Raw genomic sequence first — 18,091 nt, 5'->3', positions numbered from 1 at the left:
AACATTGCACCCTAATCCCATGTGTATAGTGCAACCTAAACCTCACGTGGAACCGGATGCTGGATAGCTACACAGCTCAGGTGTTTCAGCTGATGTAATTGCCGATTGTTGTTTTTATCGAAGTCCTTTTTCATTTTACATATAAATTTCATAAATGTAGTTACACTGCACTTTCCCACATTTATTCTTTCTTCCTCTTAAATTAGCTATTTATATTATTTTTCCATTCCTTGGTGTTGAAACTTCTGAAGCACCCTCCTACGGTATTTACACTTTAAAACCAAAAAGAACGTACATTAATTAAAATAATACATACAAAGTAACAAAAGTAAATGAGCAACTCGGACTCCACTAAAAACTGGGAGCATGGATCAGGTGAACCGGTAGGGTAAGCGTTCTCTGCTTTTCTAGAAACGCCCGTCGAGTTGCTCATAAAAAATCAAGTTCAGGGTAGACGAAAGAGGGAAGGAAAACTATAACACGTTGAGCAAATCAGTTTATATGGTGCAGATGGATACACCGTAACGATCCACAAGTTCATGATGACGACCATAAAACTTCTGTAGTGATGACGTCAATATTGTAACAACATAACCTTGTTCCAGAAGCCTAATTGTAAGAAGTCTAGCGCTATACATAAAGTCTGCGTAGTTAACGGCAAACTCTGGCATAACGAATGAGTTGTGGTATGAAAACTAAGTGTCATGCAGATTTTGATGAACGTAACAGATTCATCAAAGAAAAGCTTTTGTTCCAAGGGAATCGATATCACAAATAATATTTTTTACAGTTACAAAACTAAATATAATAAATAAATATAATAGAACTTGCAGGTTCCCAATTAAAAATCGTATTTTAAAGAATACAATTTTCAAATTGATCTGTTTTCGCAAATAGAGTTATTCGACCCCCAATTGCATCCCTACGCAAAACCAAGTCATTTTATGACTATTGTACTACTTCGAATTTTGCCTTTTACTACTTCAAATCCAGGTTACTTGATTGTAGTGACCGAATATTTTTAATGCTGGTAGTTTTGATGGCATTGTCATTCTTTATAATGCTGTGAGCTAGCTTTCAATAACTGCGAGCGTTCTTTAAGTGGATATTCCGTTTTGTCTATATGGTGTATGTTCGGTTATTTCATGGAGGAAGTATTAATGAATGAATTTCATGGCGATTTGTTTGTTGTTTCAGTTCATTTTTGACCTTTCATTAAAGGGGATGGGAAAGGCGTTATGAAACTAGTTACACCCCAGATTGTATGCGCATGTCCACAGTCATGAGATTTTGGTCATTAATGTTTCTTTGTGTCGTTAAATTACTTTTAGTATTTATGTTATCGTTCTGTTGTCGTTATATTTTATTGCTTTTGCTGCCGATGCCGTTCAGAGCTCACTTAAAGGTATATGTTTACATGCACTTGTTGAAAAGAATTGTCTATTTTGTAAATAGGTTATACGCTGATGCATTTGTTGCATTGCAATAAATACGTTCTTTTTTCCATTGTAACTATGGTGCGTTGCAAATTATGAAATGAATTTCAGTGTGGTGTAAGAATAATCAAGGGAACCAAGGTTATAGCGGTAATCAAAAGAATGTAATCCAAGGACAAAGACCAGACATGGAAAACAGACATACACAAAAGAGAACATGAAGTAACTAAAATCACACATACAAAGTAACAAAGGCAAATGAGCAACTCGGACTCCACTAAAACTGGGAGCATGGTCCCGGTGTACCGGTAGGGTGTAAGCTACATACGTTAGTATAAGTTGAGTCATTTCCGAAGATGGCGTCGTCTTTGAAATCGAAAAGGCAAGCACCTATTTATATACTAATTTGTCTGCGTTACTCACAATATATCTTGATAATTTTGAGACCAGTAAAAAGCTGTTTAAATAACGTTTTCTCTGTGATATCTGTTTACAATATAAATGCAAGTATAATGTTGCAATTAATTGATGAACTGGTCGCGGTGAAAAAAAAAAATACTTATAGCGGGAAAGCAACATTTCTTTCGCCAATTGTCGATAATCGATAATGTTTTTTCAATGATGTACAGTTTATCCAGGAGAATTTTTCACTCACCTTTTCGGTTGTGAACTCTGTTTTTCTACTTTTTCAGTGTAAATGTCCAAAATGTGCGTCAATTCAACATTGTTCAAAACCCGCCCTGTTCGGTTGCGTCCTTTTGTTAACAAGAACAATTACGGTTGAGTCACTGACTTTAAACTCTGTTGGTAAATTTCTTCCCTAAAGAAAGGGTTAATAAACCTTGTACGCTTGTATTGTACAGCCTACTGCATTTGCTGAATCTTTGACCCAGCAAAATACTTTTCGGAATAATATCAACAGTTTCAAGTGCATGTAAGACAGATAGGTAAGTCAACTTATTGGTTCATGCCAGTCAATTGATGAAAAATCTTCAAGGCCTAAAAAAATAAAGTTATGTTTCCGATCACCATTCTGAAATTGTGTAGGGTCGGTAGGTAGGGATTTATTTTTATTTAAAACTTTTGAAATGAAATAAATCATTATAGTGACACCAAACCCAGAATACAATGAAAACCAAATATGCAAAAACTAAACAACTAATAATTTTAGACTTGGTCCACTGCCAAATCTCTTATGGGATTCGGCACTTGAGATATGTTTTGTTTTGACCACCACCATCAAAACAAAACATATCTCAAGTGCCGAATCCCAAAAGGGATTATCCTCGACTCACGTCATGTGTGTTTACAATCGATTCTAAATATAAACAACCAGTATTTCTAACTCTTTGTTTTTCCGTCTAGGATAGAATAAAACATCTTTGGCTATATTTTCATCTTTTTTCCTGAAAGACAATCCGCAGACTTTTTAACAATTTTTTCAATATCACAAATAACAACTTTTGGATAGGGTGCCTGAAGGAGGGTCGATAGGTGACCGGGGACATTTTTTAGGCATAAACAGATGGTCTATTTATTACTCCAGCAATGTTAGATGTTGTCTGGCAAGCTATTTTCTGACTTGGGTTGGGGTATGGAGGAACGGAATTCCAATCTCTTACATTGTAGTAGTGGGCTATGTATATACAGATAATATGAGGTTTGGGTTTTGTGTTTTCAAAAGAGGTTCTGAAATCGATTTTTTTTCAAATTTATAAACATTTTTTCAATGAAAAATGCTCATGAAGCAGTCCAGGAGGTAGGTATAGATTCTTCAAACTGCCTTTTATTAAGAGCATAAGTTGAATATGGTCCATATTTCTTCAAATTTGGCCGGAGAAAAAAATGGGTACCAAGGTTAAATAGGACCTTCCTTTTACATCTTTTAACAGTTCATGTTCCATACACGTAGGTGTATATATGAACTTTTTGACGTTTTATAGCAAAACACATGGCATTGAGGAATCTGTTAACTTGGGGTAATCCAATTACATGTAGCTGCCCATTACTGTAACAAGAAGTTTCGGAGGTTCTACAGTATACATATAGAGGGTATGTGCACATAAAGTACTCTGTACATGTAAGTACATTTCGCGAAGAGCTAGCTCCAAAGATGTTTAGTTTTGCTATATATGTATATGTCAGACTGCATGTACTGACAACTCTAAATATGATTTTTAATTTAACCATTTTTTTTTGTTATGACTTCGTGCAAATAAAGTAAAGTTTGTATAGATACATGAAAATAAATTTTAATCACCTTCATACATAAACATTGTACAAGTAAATATGTCTCTTTTTAAAGATGTTTACCACATAAAATCTTTTTTAATACTTAAAGTTTACTTATTACTTATTTTGTTAAATTTCCGATTTATGAAAAACCGTCACATTATGACTTCATGTACATGTGTGTGTGAATAAATTATGAACTGTACAAGTACGACGGGTCCGCCAAATCTACATTTGTTAAATCAAGTATGTTTTATACATGTACAAAAGTACATTAAGGGTAACCCGGTTAACTGGCTTTTGAAATCAAAACACTTAAATACGTGTATGTATTATCTTAACTTGATAAACATTTGATTATTTTTCAGGTTTCTGTTTATATGTGTATGTATTTGTATTAATCTAGATTCTCCCTCCGTATCATTTCTCCATTGAGGATGGTAAAATTTGATTTTCAACATTTGAGCTTTAGCATAATAAGTGGAGAAATAGTTCAGGAAATTGAAATGAGTTTGTAATTATAACCTCCTTTTCTGAGCTCATTTTATTATGATATTGTACACATATGTGCATGCAAGTTAAAATACACTGCACGTGTAATGTTTTTTAAAAATGTTTTACAGCCATAGTGATGTCAGATGATGTTTTATAGCCATAGTGATGTCAGGTGGTGTTTTACAGCCATAGTGATGTCAGATGGTGTTTTACAGCCATAGTGATGTCAGATGGTGTTTTATAGCCGTAGTGATGTCAGGTGATGTTTTATAGCCACAGTGATGTCAGATGATGTTTTATAGCCATAGTGATGTCAGATAATGTTTTACAGCCGTAGTGATGTCAGATAATGTTTTACAGCCATAGTGATGTCAGATAATGTTTTACAGCCATAGTGATGTCAGATGATGTTTTACAGCCGTAGTGATGTCAGATAATGTTTTACAGCCGTAGTGATGTCAGATGATGTTTTACAGCCGTAGTGATGTCAGATGGTGTTTTACAGCCATAGTGATGTCAGATGATGTTTTATAACCATAGTGATGTCAGATGATGTTTTATAGCCGTAGTGATGTCAGATAATGTTTTACAGCCATAGTGATGTCAGATGATGTTTTACAGCCGTAGTGATGTCAGATGGTGTTTTACAGCCATAGTGATGTCACATGATGTTTTATAGCCATAGTGATGTCAGATGATGTTTTATAGCCATAGTGATGTCAGATGATGTTTTACAGCCATAGTGATGTCAGATGATGTTTTACAGCCATAGTGATGTCACATGATGTTTTATAACCATAGTGATGTCAGATGGTGTTTTATAGCCATAGTGATGTCAGATGATGTTTTATAACCATAGTGATGTCAGATGGTGTTTTATAGCCATAGTGATGTCAGATGATGTTTTACAGCCATCGTGATGTCAGATGATGTTTTATAGCCATAGTGATGTCAGATGGTGTTTTATAGCCATAGTGATGTCAGATAATGTTTTACAGCCATAGTGATGTCAGATGGTGTTTTATAGCCATAGTGATGTCAGATGGTGTTTTATAGCCATAGTGATGTCAGATAATGTTTTATAGCCATAGTGATGTCAGGTGATGTTTTATAGCCGTAGTGATGACAGATGGTGTTTTATAGCCGTAGTGATGACAGATAATGTTTTATAGCCATAGTGATGTCAGGTGATGTTTTATAGCCGTAGTGATGTCAGATGGTGTTTTATAGCCGTAGTGATGACAGATAATGTTTTATAGCCATAGTGATGTCAGGTGATGTTTTATAGCCATAGCGATGTCAGATGATGTTTTATAGCCGTAGTGATGTCAGATGATGTTCTACAGCCGTAGTGATGTCAGATGATGTTTTATAGCCGTAGTGATGACAGATGATGTTTTATAGCCGTAGTGATGACAGATGGTGTTTTACAGCCATAGTGATGTCAGATGGTGTTTTATAGCCATAGTGATGTCAGATGGTGTTTTATAGCCATAGTGATGTCAGATGGTGTTTTCCTTAGAATATTCAACAGACACTGATATTGAATTGCACAGTTAGAGTTTACTGTATATGATTAAAGATATAGAGTAACACCATACACTCAATCAACAAATGCAGGCATTGATATACAACTACATGTATGTTAAAAAAAACATTTTTGATTATTTTGTAAAGTATTAAAAATAAATGTCTACTCTTTTTCTCATATTTGCGGATAGACATGGATGATTCGCTTTTCTGTTAAAAGGATGAGGGTTTTGTATAGTATCAAGACATTAATACTACACATGTAAAAATAACTAAGTTTATTAAATTGTGAAGATTTACAGGATTTAATGAAATAGAGATTCTATAGAAAAGTCAGTGACTGTTTTGAAATGCTGAATGTACATGTACATATACACGTTACATTGCTTCTGAAACCAAATGATACTGGCAGTATCTCTGAATATATTTTATACAGCTGCAAAACAAGTACTACAGTGTACAGTTTTTGTCCAAGGAAACATTTTTCAGGCTACAAATGTATATAACTATTTAGAAGTTGATTGAAATTGTTTGATACAAGATTTAGTTGAAATATTGATTTTGTGTCATCTGTGAGCCAGTATCGATGGATCTAGCCATACCGGTATTGTAATTTTGTTTCATAAGAATTTCGAATGTTATCTGTTGAGTACATGATTATAAGTGGGAATTTTTTTCCATTAAGCAGTTTTATTCATTTTTGTTGAAGAACTATTTAACTAGGACTAATGTAAAAACAAAGACCTTATAGATGTAAATTTTTAGCAAATCACACACTACTAAGTTGGTCCTAAGGAAGAATAATTGACAGACATAATTCAATTACTGATATCAATAAATGGAGAAGTTTTCTAGACAATGCAAACACGTTCAGACAAAACTTGTGTATGTTCAAATTTGCTCTCCTGGCAATACCAGTCTGCGTCCATACCTGCCCCTCGGGCATTGCCAGTCTGTTTCCACACTTGTACTATTACAAAAAAATCCCGCTCCGAGTGGACATTTTCCTATAATGATTACAAACACACTGATTAAATCTCGGCACAGTCCACTGCCATCCTTATTTGTTTTATATAGTTTATAAATAAAATTTGATTTTAGATCGAACTAAGGCATAATTAAAGAATTTTAATTGTCTAACCAAAAAAATGTGGGGAAAAATTTGCCGGTCCTATCGTCGATCGCCCCCTCCCTTTTCCCCGCGTCCGACAGACTGACGAGCAGTTGCATCTCTCTGCAGATTATTTTTTATTTGTTCTTAATTTTGAGATTTATGTTAATATTGCATAGTAATCCACTGGATTTCAAGTGTTCGATACTGTCATGTGTTGACCTTTGGACATTTTAAGTAGGAAATGGGTAGCTGTAAAGTCAAATATGATGACATACTAACACTTCCAAACATGTATATAAAAGATATTATCAATTTTAATTTACAGAATGGTGGTAGCAACTATGGAAAGATCTTTGGGCCCGATTGTCGGAAAATCCCCACCACCACTTATATAGGAAGTCCCCCACCCCGCTCGTGACCGTAGTGAAATAAGATATGGTTTAGGCCTTTCTTTAGGGAAGAAATTTACCAAAAGAATTAAAACTCATAGATCTTCAACTTTTATCATCTTGAGGTAAATTATACACCCAGCCGTACTCTATTTTGTCGAATTTTTTAGACGCAACCGTCCAAAAAAGTTCGTGACTCAACCGTAAATGTTCTTGTTAACAAAAGAACGCAACAAAACTGGGCGGGTTTTGAACAATGTTGAATTGACGCACATTTTGGACATTAACACTGGAAAAGTAGAGAAACAGAGTTCACAGCCAAAAAAAAACCTGAATAAATAATACCCTTAGATCAACTGTACATCATTGAACAAATGTTATCGATTAACGACAATTGTCGAAAGAAAAGTAACTTTCCCGCTACTGTATGATTTTTTGTCACCGCGGCCAGTTCATCAATTGCAACGTCATATTGGATATGGTGTTGAAAATGCAACAAATGCACTGGCTTCAAATTTAAATCCAAAATAGCATAAAATGCTATCAGAGACCATCAAAAAATCTTCAAGAAGTGTTAACTTATGTCCATACATATTTTGCAGAATAGACCTGGATTTCATGTGCTATTTTTGAGATAGAAAGACAGCTGAATTAAATATTGAAAATTAACTCTGTATAAAAAATCAAAGTTTCACTATACTAAACTAAGACAAAAATAGACCTAATCCCGCATATTGCAAAACGATGAAGGGATGAAGGGGTTAAATATCTGTTAAAAAGTGATGGACGTGTGGTCCAATATGAATCAAAGCAAAAATGTAAATTCGCCGTCACAACACGACTTTGATCATAATTTCATAGATAAAAACAATGAATTCTCCTTGACACAGACTTTATAAGAAACATCCAATATAAGGACGGTAAGTCCTTATGTTTAATTGCAAACCGATAAACTTAAAGAACATAAAATAAGAAGCATGATTATACACCAGGAGAACAGTGAGACTTTGATGTTACATATTTAATCGCTAAATACCAACTCACAGCTTAACAAAGAGCACATTGGTAGGATAATTCTAAAGATGAATTTTACACATACCAAGTATTTGAAAAATATTAAAACGTGGTTAAGATAATTTGCGTGGGATATCAAAATATTCATAAGTAGTATCTAACTACGTAACTACAAAAGTATAAAATCATTTCGATGAATTTTAGACATGTCGTGTACAGATTTTTTTCACTCTTCAGTTGTGCGATATACTTAGAAATTCCTATTTATTTTCTGTTTTTATTTCTTTATATAGTCGTGGACAGGGAACGTCAGTACAAGTTTTATTTTAGACTTGAATTCATTGAAAATGCATCCATCGATAACCTTGGTGTTCTCCCGATGATTAAAACAGAACATAATGAACACAACAACAACAAAAACTAATGATAAATACAATACAACAGAAAATACATGAAAGAAATATGATAATATATATTCTCAGGAAAATATTTTTTTTCAATGATTGTTTTAATACACAGTGACAGAGACATATAAATCGACAAAATATGCTTTTTACATGGTTTGATATTGTTTAAGATTGAAAAAAAAAGGCTGATGGTGGTTAACAATAGATTAATTTGGAATCATGTAACGAAGAAAAAATAAGTGAAAAACCAAAAGAATTATATTGAATTTGATTTCTTTCAATGATAAATGTCAGACTTTGATATAAATAAAACTAATGTTGTTTATTGGCAAAAGTTATAAAGCAATAACAAAAAGATAATTATAATCAAAATATGTTCAAAAATGACCTCGGGGTAAATAGAACTAGTATTGCCAAATCATAACAATATTACATAATTCTTAAAGGCGATATAGTATTAGTTATATTGACTTCAGGAAATAAGATACTTGTTGGAAATTTTTAATACGGATGTTCAATATTTCGGACTATGTACACTTTGGCTTAAGGTGCGTATTTATTTGGGTATTATTTTAATATGTTTTATTTTGTTAAACTATTCGTTTTTTTTTCTGTGAATAAGCTTATTTGAACTAAGACAAGTTAACTCATTTATTTATATTTGGAAACTAGTAGACTGTTCAAAGTTTAGTGCCCTAAGTAATGTTTTATTATTGATTAATGTTTAAATGAAAACTGATTTCTATATTATCTTTATTATTCAAGGAGTTATAGCTATATATAAATCCTTGTATTATTGTATATAAAAATGTCTTACTAAAGCTATTTGAACCTTAGATTAATTACATTAGAATATTTTCATATTATTACCGAAAGTTCTATTTTCATTTCGGTATCAATTTGAAACTTAAATTTAGCTTAAGAAACTATCCGCTTTTACAAACTCATATTTACGTAATATTATTTATGAATATTTATCTATTTGTTTTAATGTTATATTTGAGATATTTATAATTGATAGTGATTCATAAGCCTCTAAAGGCTGGTTGATATGTTAGACATTGAAAGAATGGTTTTGTAATCAATGGTACTTATCATTACGTGAATCATGTACTAGTATATTAAACATAATCTCGCTGCACTTTAAAATGAAATTCTATATAGCACTTGGTTGTTGACAACAGAGACTTTATATTACACTCCCTGGTGACATGAGTTAAAAGATGTAAATAAACTAAGTTTGGTTCGTTTAAGGTTTTCCCGCGGAATCCATGTCCCTCATAATATTTTTTGTAATATTAGAAATTGAATTTATAATATTAGATATAACGATTTTTTGATATTAAAAACGATTGTAAAATTTTTTACATTAAAAATAATTTTCTAATATTAAAAAATCGTTATTTTATTTTTTGATATTCAAAATTCAATTTCTAATATTCAAGATGAGATGACCTAACAGGGCCGTGTAATAAATGTTGGAAGAAAGGATTCTGTGACCTTTGACCTTGAATGCAAATGAAAGTTCACATGGACCAAAGATCATTCATGAAGATTCCATTTCTCTACAACTAACGGTTCTCGAAATATAATTTTTTCAAACATTAGTTTATTAGGATATTTTCAAGGGATATAACTTCCGTATGATTTGGTAACAAAATGCATGTTTATGTTTATGGTGTAAAACCACTATTAAAAGTCCCATTATTTTCTATGTTGAATTAAGCAATGTTCAAGGTCCCAATCTTTTTTTAAGTTTGTTGTTAAAATGAACTTTAACAGGTTTTATCATAGAGGGGACCCTTTAAAGACTCTCTCATAAAAGTTGAAGCATACATTTAATGGCTGCTAAGAAAGAACGGTGAAGTGAAGGTGGACAGGTACTAAAAATACTACTTTCCTTTTGGAAATTTGACAAATCAACGGGCTTAAGATCTATACTCTGACAAATTATTCTCTACATCAGAGTTCAAAACTGTTGTATTCAGTGTGTACCTGACATGGGAAGCTTTCAGATGACACCCAGTTTGCATATAGTGGCTAAATCACAAAAAAATATACAATGCATTATAAGAACTACTTTGTCTTTTTACGGACTACTTTCTGCTATGTGCAGGCGACTGGTTCCGCTTAATAGTGGTATTATACCATATTCATTAGGTCTTCTGCTTACGTGCTTGAAACAGTTATCAGAACGATTCTATCTATTATGGTTTTCAAGACATGAGCGATTGAAAGAAATTGTTTGAAAGAAATTGCACTTTTTGTATACAACTAATATTTTGATTATGATCTTCCTTCATATTTGGTTTTAATGCTGCTGATGAGAGGTTACTCCTTGAAACACGTATACAGCATATCGAAATTTACAATATATAAAACAGTTTTTTTTTTAAAGGGACATAACTCTTAAGATGATTATGGAATCCTTAGGTCTCACTAACCACTTCCGGGTCAAATGGCCATCCCCCTATGTAGTACCAAAAACACACTGAACCTAGACATATGCATTGTAAGTGCATTATTTGTGTGTATTATGATTAAAAGTAGTCAAAATAAAGCTGAGAATGTGTACTTTAAAATCATATATGTAATTAACTACAAAAGTGTATGAATATTGTTTACATGTGTGAGTAATTTGCCTCCATGCTGTCAGTTAGCAGAACAGGTAAAAATGTGGATTTTCAGTATTATTTATTCAAGTAAATTTTGCGAAGAATTTCTACTATGATCGTACCATTAGCATAATGATTTTGGAAGCCTTATTTTCCAAGCTTCGCAACGGTATGCAGCTTTAAGATGTCATTTGTCCTGGGAATTCACAGTGAGACTTTGAAAATTACTTTTTTAACATGTAAAGTAATGGAAACGTTAGAAGTGGTTAGTGAGACCTTAGCAGGGCCATTTTCAAATAAAACATGAAGACATCTACACGTTTACAAGGTATGATCATGATATCCTGGAAATGAGTTCGGGGATTATGTTGACCATGTTGAAAAAACGCTAATAAACGGGAAATAACTTCTACAATAGATAATGAAATTCTTCATAAGGTCATCCTATAAAAGTCCTAAATGGTATCGTAGAAAAGGTTAAAAGAAAGCACTCTGTGACCTTTGTCCTTGGGTGCAAATGAAAGGTCACATGGACCAATACCATTGATGAAGGTCCCATGTCGCTACAACTTCCGGTTCTCGAAATATAAATTTTCAACCTTTAGTAGGAAATTTCAAGGGATATAACTCCCGTATGGCTTGATAACAAAATACATGTTTATGTTTATTCATTAAGTCTTCTGCTTATGTCCATGAAACAGTTTTCAGATAAATTCTATCTATGGTTTTCAAGGCATGAGCGATTGAAAGAAATTGTTTTAAAGAGACATAACTCTTAAAGAATAATAAAGGGAACAAAGATTCTAGCGGAAATAAAAAAATGTAAACCAGGAACAAAGAACAGACATGGAAAACAGACAAACACAATAAAGAACACTAAGTAACTAAAATAATACATACAAAGTAACAAAAGTAAATGAGCAACTCGGACTCCACTAAAAACTAGGAGCATGGACCAGGTGCACCGGTAGGGTAAGCGTCCTGTGCTTTTCTAGAAACATTTTATTACATTATGTGTGCTTGTTTTACGTCAGTATATCACGAAGCCTTACTGGAATACTTCAACGTGAAACAAGCACACAAAGCAGAAAGAGACGTGCGTAACATCAGGGTATTCGAGGGACGACCCCGTGGTATGATCCATGAATCATATTACAATTATAAACGAGCCAAACGTGATTTTCGAAATATTCAGAAAGCAGCGTATGAAAAGTATATTAACGAGACGCTCGATGACATTAATCATGCAGCAGAATGTGACATTAGACTTTTTTGGAAAATGATAAATCGCCAAAAGCCTAAACGAAGACAATGTGTAACCGATGTAATCCCATCTGACGTTACGTATAAAAACCCTGAATCTGTAACAGAGGGATTTGCTCAGTATTTTGAACAATTATATACACAATCATATGATCCATCCTTTGATGATGAAACATTCGAAGACATTATGAACAAGTTCAACAATCCGCATAATATCTGTAAAATGGTCGGAACTTACTTCCGGGAGGCATTATAACTGAAGATGAAATAGCTTTGATTATTAATGAACTTAAAAAGTAAAAGGCGTCTGGTCCCGATAATATACAAAACGAACAATAGTTATATGGTGGACAAATCGCAGTAAAAACACTTACTTTGCAGTTTAATAGTATAATGACTCAAGCACACGTTCCAACGCAGTGGAAAATGGTTTCATTGTACCGATCTACAAAGGAGGGAAGAAGAATAAATCTTTTCCTGACAGATATGTCTTCTTTCCTGTATACTGAAAGTGTTTGAGAAACTTGTTATCTCGTTTACAGTCCCATGTTCTTTCGCCTGATTTCCTAACCCCTCCAACAGGGATTTCAGAGCGGTTTAGGCTGTGTGCCAGCCCCTTTTATCTGTCATGAAACTATATTCCACAATACGGAATTACACAGTAATGTTTATTCTGCATTCCTTGATAGCCGTAAAGCTTACGATACAGCCTGATGTATAAATTATATATGAAAGTAAGGGGCAAAGCTTGGTGTATCATTGATGATTTGTATTCAAAAACTGAAAGTACAGTTGTAATGAATCAATGCAAATCTAGATATTTTACTGTTGATGAAGGGGTGCGTCGAGATGGAGTATTATCTGGTATGTTATATGTAGTCTTCATTAATGATTTATAAATGAACTTGAAACATGTAATCCAAAAATGGGTGTTGACTAAATAACTTCTTGTGTACCAGGTCTTGATGACGATATCGATTAGCAAATTCGCCGGTTAAGCTCCAACAGATGCTTGATAAATGTTCTAATTATGCTAGTAAGTGGATATTCCTGTTTAGTGCCACAAAATCATACATTATGGGTTTTAGCAAAAATAGATTTAAATCGCACTTTCAATGGACATTTAACAAACAATGCATTGTGACTACCGCTATTACATCTGTCCAATATGATTTAATTTGATCTAAGAACGGCATTTTGATTGCGAAATTAATCGTCACAGTACCTGATACTGAAGATAAGGGTTATACCCTACGTCTCACCGTTCATTTTGGGACGTAATGATGAATTCATCCTGCGAGTGTAGTCATACTGCAGATCAACGTAATATTTTCTTTGAACTGATAATCGAAATTTTTTCCATAGATCTCATGATACGTTGCAGGGGCGGATCCAGGATTTTAGTTTGGAGGGGGGCGCACAGTTAAATTTTTTTAGGTTAAATTTTTGAAATATTTTTCTAGAGTGGGGTGTAATGTAGATATCTATTGTGGTAAAATTAGCGAGAAATTAAAGTAACAACCTAAAACCGCCTATATCTACCCCTGACAACCCATGCTTTGCAATTTTTTTTGGGGGGGGGGGCGTTGAGCTCTAAATAAAGTCGATCTTGTGCTCGATCCCTATTAGCTTGTCAGCAATATATGATGCTAAAATGTATGATAATATTGCATATTTTGTTTTTACAATTTTTTTCTCATTTTGATATGTTATATAACTGCTTATCTTTTGTGTTCATGTACATATAGCTCGATATTCTTATATATAGTAAAGTATATTGTAATCTCTATTAGAATTAATAAAGACATGAATGAATGAATGAATGAATTTTCTAATATTAGAAATTCAATTTATAATATTAAAAAATTATTCTTCAATATAAGAAAAGATTTTTTTTATATTAAAAATAAAAATTTGATTAACAGTCTGGCTCTTGTAAACATTTTTATACTTTAAAAATAATTTTAAAAAAAAGATAATTTTTAATCTAAGAAATTGAATTTTTAATATTAAAAATTGATTTTTTAATATTAGAAATTGAATTTTCAATATCAGAAAATGAATTTCTTATATTAAGAAATGGATATTTATTATCAAAAATTCACTTTCTAGTATTAAAAAAAATCAACGAGATTCTAATATTAGAAAAGGATTTTTGATATTAATATAATTGTTAACAAATCAATATCTAATATTAAAAATCATATTTGAATATTAAAAAATATGGCTTTCAGTGGCGGATCTAGGATTTGAGTTAAGGGGGGCGTTAATTAAATCAAATGCCATGCAAAGCAAGACAAGAATTTTCTTTTCCTCACCGATTAAGAAAAAAATGCCAATGAAGCGGAGATAACTCTTCAATGGATGATGGAATTCTTCATGCAGAGTCATGTGGAAGTCCCAAACGAGCTCTATCGGTGGTCCAAATTTGGTAATGATATCTTGAAAGAAAACGAAACAGGTTCATGTCAAAGTAAATGTTGGAAGAAAAAAAACACATTAGAAAAAACAATACGGTCTTTCTCATTTGGGAATAAATAAGCCAGAATAGACTGGTGTGCACGTGTGCAAATGGTGCACATGAGAGAATCATCATGACGTCATCAACCCATCGAAGTGAATAAACGTACGATCGAACGACTTGTCAAGATCAAGGTCAAGTTAATTTCCGAACTTAAGTTTTTTGCGGGAGAATTTGAACATATGATATTAAGTCATTAAAAATCCCTTGTGCAGTCGAGTCAGGTGGGAGTAATATGATATTGTCTAGACCACTGTATATAGTGTTATCTTTCATTATGTTATATTTAAATGTGCATTAATTTAATGTACAAGGTGTTTTAAGCACCACACGCCATCTGCTCATGTTCATCTACATAGCCTCATACACAGATATACAAAGGATCATCATGTGATGTCATGGATGTGTTGCAGATTGATTGAAAGCCGATAAAGAGGAAGATGAGTTCTGCTATTAAGAAAGGTTTAAATAACAACGCAGTCAACGGCCTGATTCTGAGGAAAAATGGGCACAATGACAAAATTAAGGTACAGTAAATTTTGTAAATTTGGAGTTAGGGGTATGGTTTATGTATTGTAAGGTCATATGCAATACATCTCGGGAATACGTCATATTTTTGTCATTTTTAAGTTTTGGTTATTTACTTAATCTATATTGCTCTTTTAATGCCACTTTTATCTTTAAGTTTTGCAAGCCAAAGTGGACAAAAATGAGCATTTTCTAATATTAAAAATGATTTTTTAATATAACAAATTAATTTTCTAATATTACAAATTGGATTTCTTATATCACGAATTCAGTTGAATTTCTAATATTAAAAAAACATTTTTGAATATTAGAAATTGATTTTCTAATATTAGACTAATTAGAAAATGGATTTGTCATATCCAATGATGATTTTTTAATATTAGAAAATCATTTTATAATATTAAGTAGCACACCAGCTAAGGATCATGCAAATGTGATTCATGGGTAAAATGCCTACATATTTTTGTTTTTGATATTTTGTTTGAAATGTCATAGTAAACAGAAAATAACGTGTTTTTTCATATAACCTGTGCTCTTAGGAGATACAAATTGTATAGAATGCACTGTAGATTTCAAAATTAAGGGAGATAACTCTGTAAATGACGCTCAAATACAATAGAATCTACTGGTTTTTCAATGTTGATTATCTCCTAAGAGCAGGCAGATTTGAATGAATAATTACTCATTTCATAGTATAGACGGATAAAACAACTTGATTACAAAAATAAAAATATGTAGCCTTTTTTGGGGTGTATCACATTTTTCAGATTTTGCGTGATTCTTACAAAGACAGCTACTTAAAAAATGTGACTGATTTTCTAATGTTACAAATTCATTTTCTAATATTACAAATTCAAATTGTAATATTACAAAATGTGTGATATTTTATAATATTACTAAATCAGGACTTTGTAATATTACAAATTGAATTTCTAATATTGAAATTTTTTTTTCTAATATTAAAAAAATGATTTTGTAATATTAGAAATTCATTTCCTAATATAACAAAATATTGATTTTTGTCCACTTTAGCTTGCCACATTGATGTGTGTAACCTATTCATGTATATACACTGTATATGCATGACATTTATCTGCACCAACAGATCACAGCAGGATGGTGGTCAGAACATGTGACATTGTACCTACAGAAAAGTGTTAATTAGGGATATTGGACCCCTTCTTGTGTATCATTCTGGCATCTGTTGAAGTGTTAATTTTTTAATAGTAAAAATGATAATTTTAAGGATGATTTAAGCTTTAATTAATGTGAAATCAATGACCGTGTGTAAATATTTACAGGTCAAAGAGTAGTTCTCACCGGCAAGTACTTCCCGCCAACATATTTTTTGTCCTCTACTACGAAACAAGTTCAAGCCCCAAATTTAAGACAAAAAGTCTAACAGATTGCTGATATTTTGCTATCAAAAATGTCCTTTCATACAAAAAATTTCATTGTGGAATAAACTTATGATGAGTACATGTAGATTGGTGAGAATTGCTACCGCCTTGAAATTGGCGAGATCTACTCTCTGACCAATAGCCGACACTTCATATCTAAATGTACTTATAATGTTGTAACAAGTCAATCAAGTTGATAAACAGGAAGCTAAATTACACAATCAGTAGCACACTCATTCTTTTGTAAGCAATTTAATCACTGATAAAAAAAAGACCTGAAATTTTATAATGAAAAACCCACAAATACAGCTTTCATAATAAACATTTTATTAAGATCCATTAATATAAAGGATTTATTCTCTTAACTGTGTCAGGTTATTAAATAACACTATTACAATTAAGTTGAAAATAATAGCACTTTCGTATATCCATAACACCCTTCATTTCGTGCACTATAAAGCTAGGATATTGTTGCTTTGAGCAGGTAATTCGACTGTCTTTGTGGAAAGAAACCACAAAAATCCCCGAAATTTTTCACAATACAGTGTTAGCCAATCAATTGCACGATATGAGTGACGCGGACCACCAGCTGACTGTTCCTATACTTGGTTTAATTTTCGCTTTCTGCTACCAAATATACTCAATACTGTTAGACCCGGTTTGCACTCATATGTGGTATTTGTAATACATGATGGGCAGAGGGATTTCTAAATGCCCTTGGCCACCTCCTCCACCTAAATGGAAGTAAGGCTCTGCTTGTTTATCAGTGTTTTGCTTTAAATGACCACTTCTGTAACACTCACTGTGTCTGAATGAATGAATGAACTAGTAATAATCAGCCTTTACAAGTTTGTGAATATAGATATTTGCAAAGGGAAAATCATATTTTTTTCCTTAAAGTACATGTAGATAGAAAAATCTGCTCTTGGTAGTTAATTTTTAATTTGATAAAGTTTGCTTTACAAAATGTATATATATCATTGAATGCACAAATTATGACAAATAAGCTTGTGTAAAAGTGCTGCGGACATGTTTTTTCAAAAAATATAATGAGTTTAGAAGGTAAGTGGATAAGTAGAAAACATTCTAGAGTGTAGTATCTCAATTATTAGAAATGTAGAAAAATTCCATTTTAGCTCACAACAAT

At 32.5% G+C, this 18,091-nt stretch overlaps 1 protein-coding gene and 1 long non-coding RNA gene across 5 annotated transcripts in view; both read left to right on the top strand.

Moving 5' to 3' along the window:
* Positions 1-1,324: 1,324 nt before the first annotated feature.
* Positions 1,325-4,838, top strand: LOC148623758 (uncharacterized). Of its 2 annotated transcripts, XR_015920161.1 has the most exons (4): positions 1,325-1,405; positions 2,300-2,383; positions 3,380-3,488; positions 4,292-4,838. It is a non-coding gene; the product is annotated as an uncharacterized LOC148623758 (long non-coding RNA). The 2 variants fall into 2 exon arrangements; XR_015920160.1 differs by lacking the exon at positions 1,325-1,405 and having other exon boundaries at positions 2,142-2,383.
* Positions 4,839-9,146: 4,308 nt separating this feature from the next.
* LOC148623757 (serine palmitoyltransferase 2-like) overlaps positions 9,147-18,091 on the top strand; it is a 54,379-nt gene continuing 45,434 nt past the window's right edge. Inside the window, exons 1-2 of one of the 3 annotated variants that reach the window (XM_088565839.1) lie at positions 9,147-9,165; positions 15,430-15,543. In XM_088565839.1, coding sequence (XP_088421965.1) covers positions 15,457-15,543 — 87 coding nt within the window. In that variant the 5' untranslated portion in view covers positions 9,147-9,165; positions 15,430-15,456. The other 2 variants (XM_088565840.1, XM_088565841.1) reach the window with 2 other exon arrangements.

The sequence above is a fragment of the Perna viridis genome, chromosome 2 (genome assembly GCF_037379345.1).
Source record: "Perna viridis isolate PV_CMFRI_1.1 ecotype Kerala chromosome 2, ASM3737934v1, whole genome shotgun sequence".
NCBI lineage: Eukaryota > Metazoa > Mollusca > Bivalvia > Mytilida > Mytilidae > Perna > Perna viridis.
Note: the sequence above shows the minus strand (reverse complement) of the source record. Positions and strands in the feature narration are given on the sequence as shown.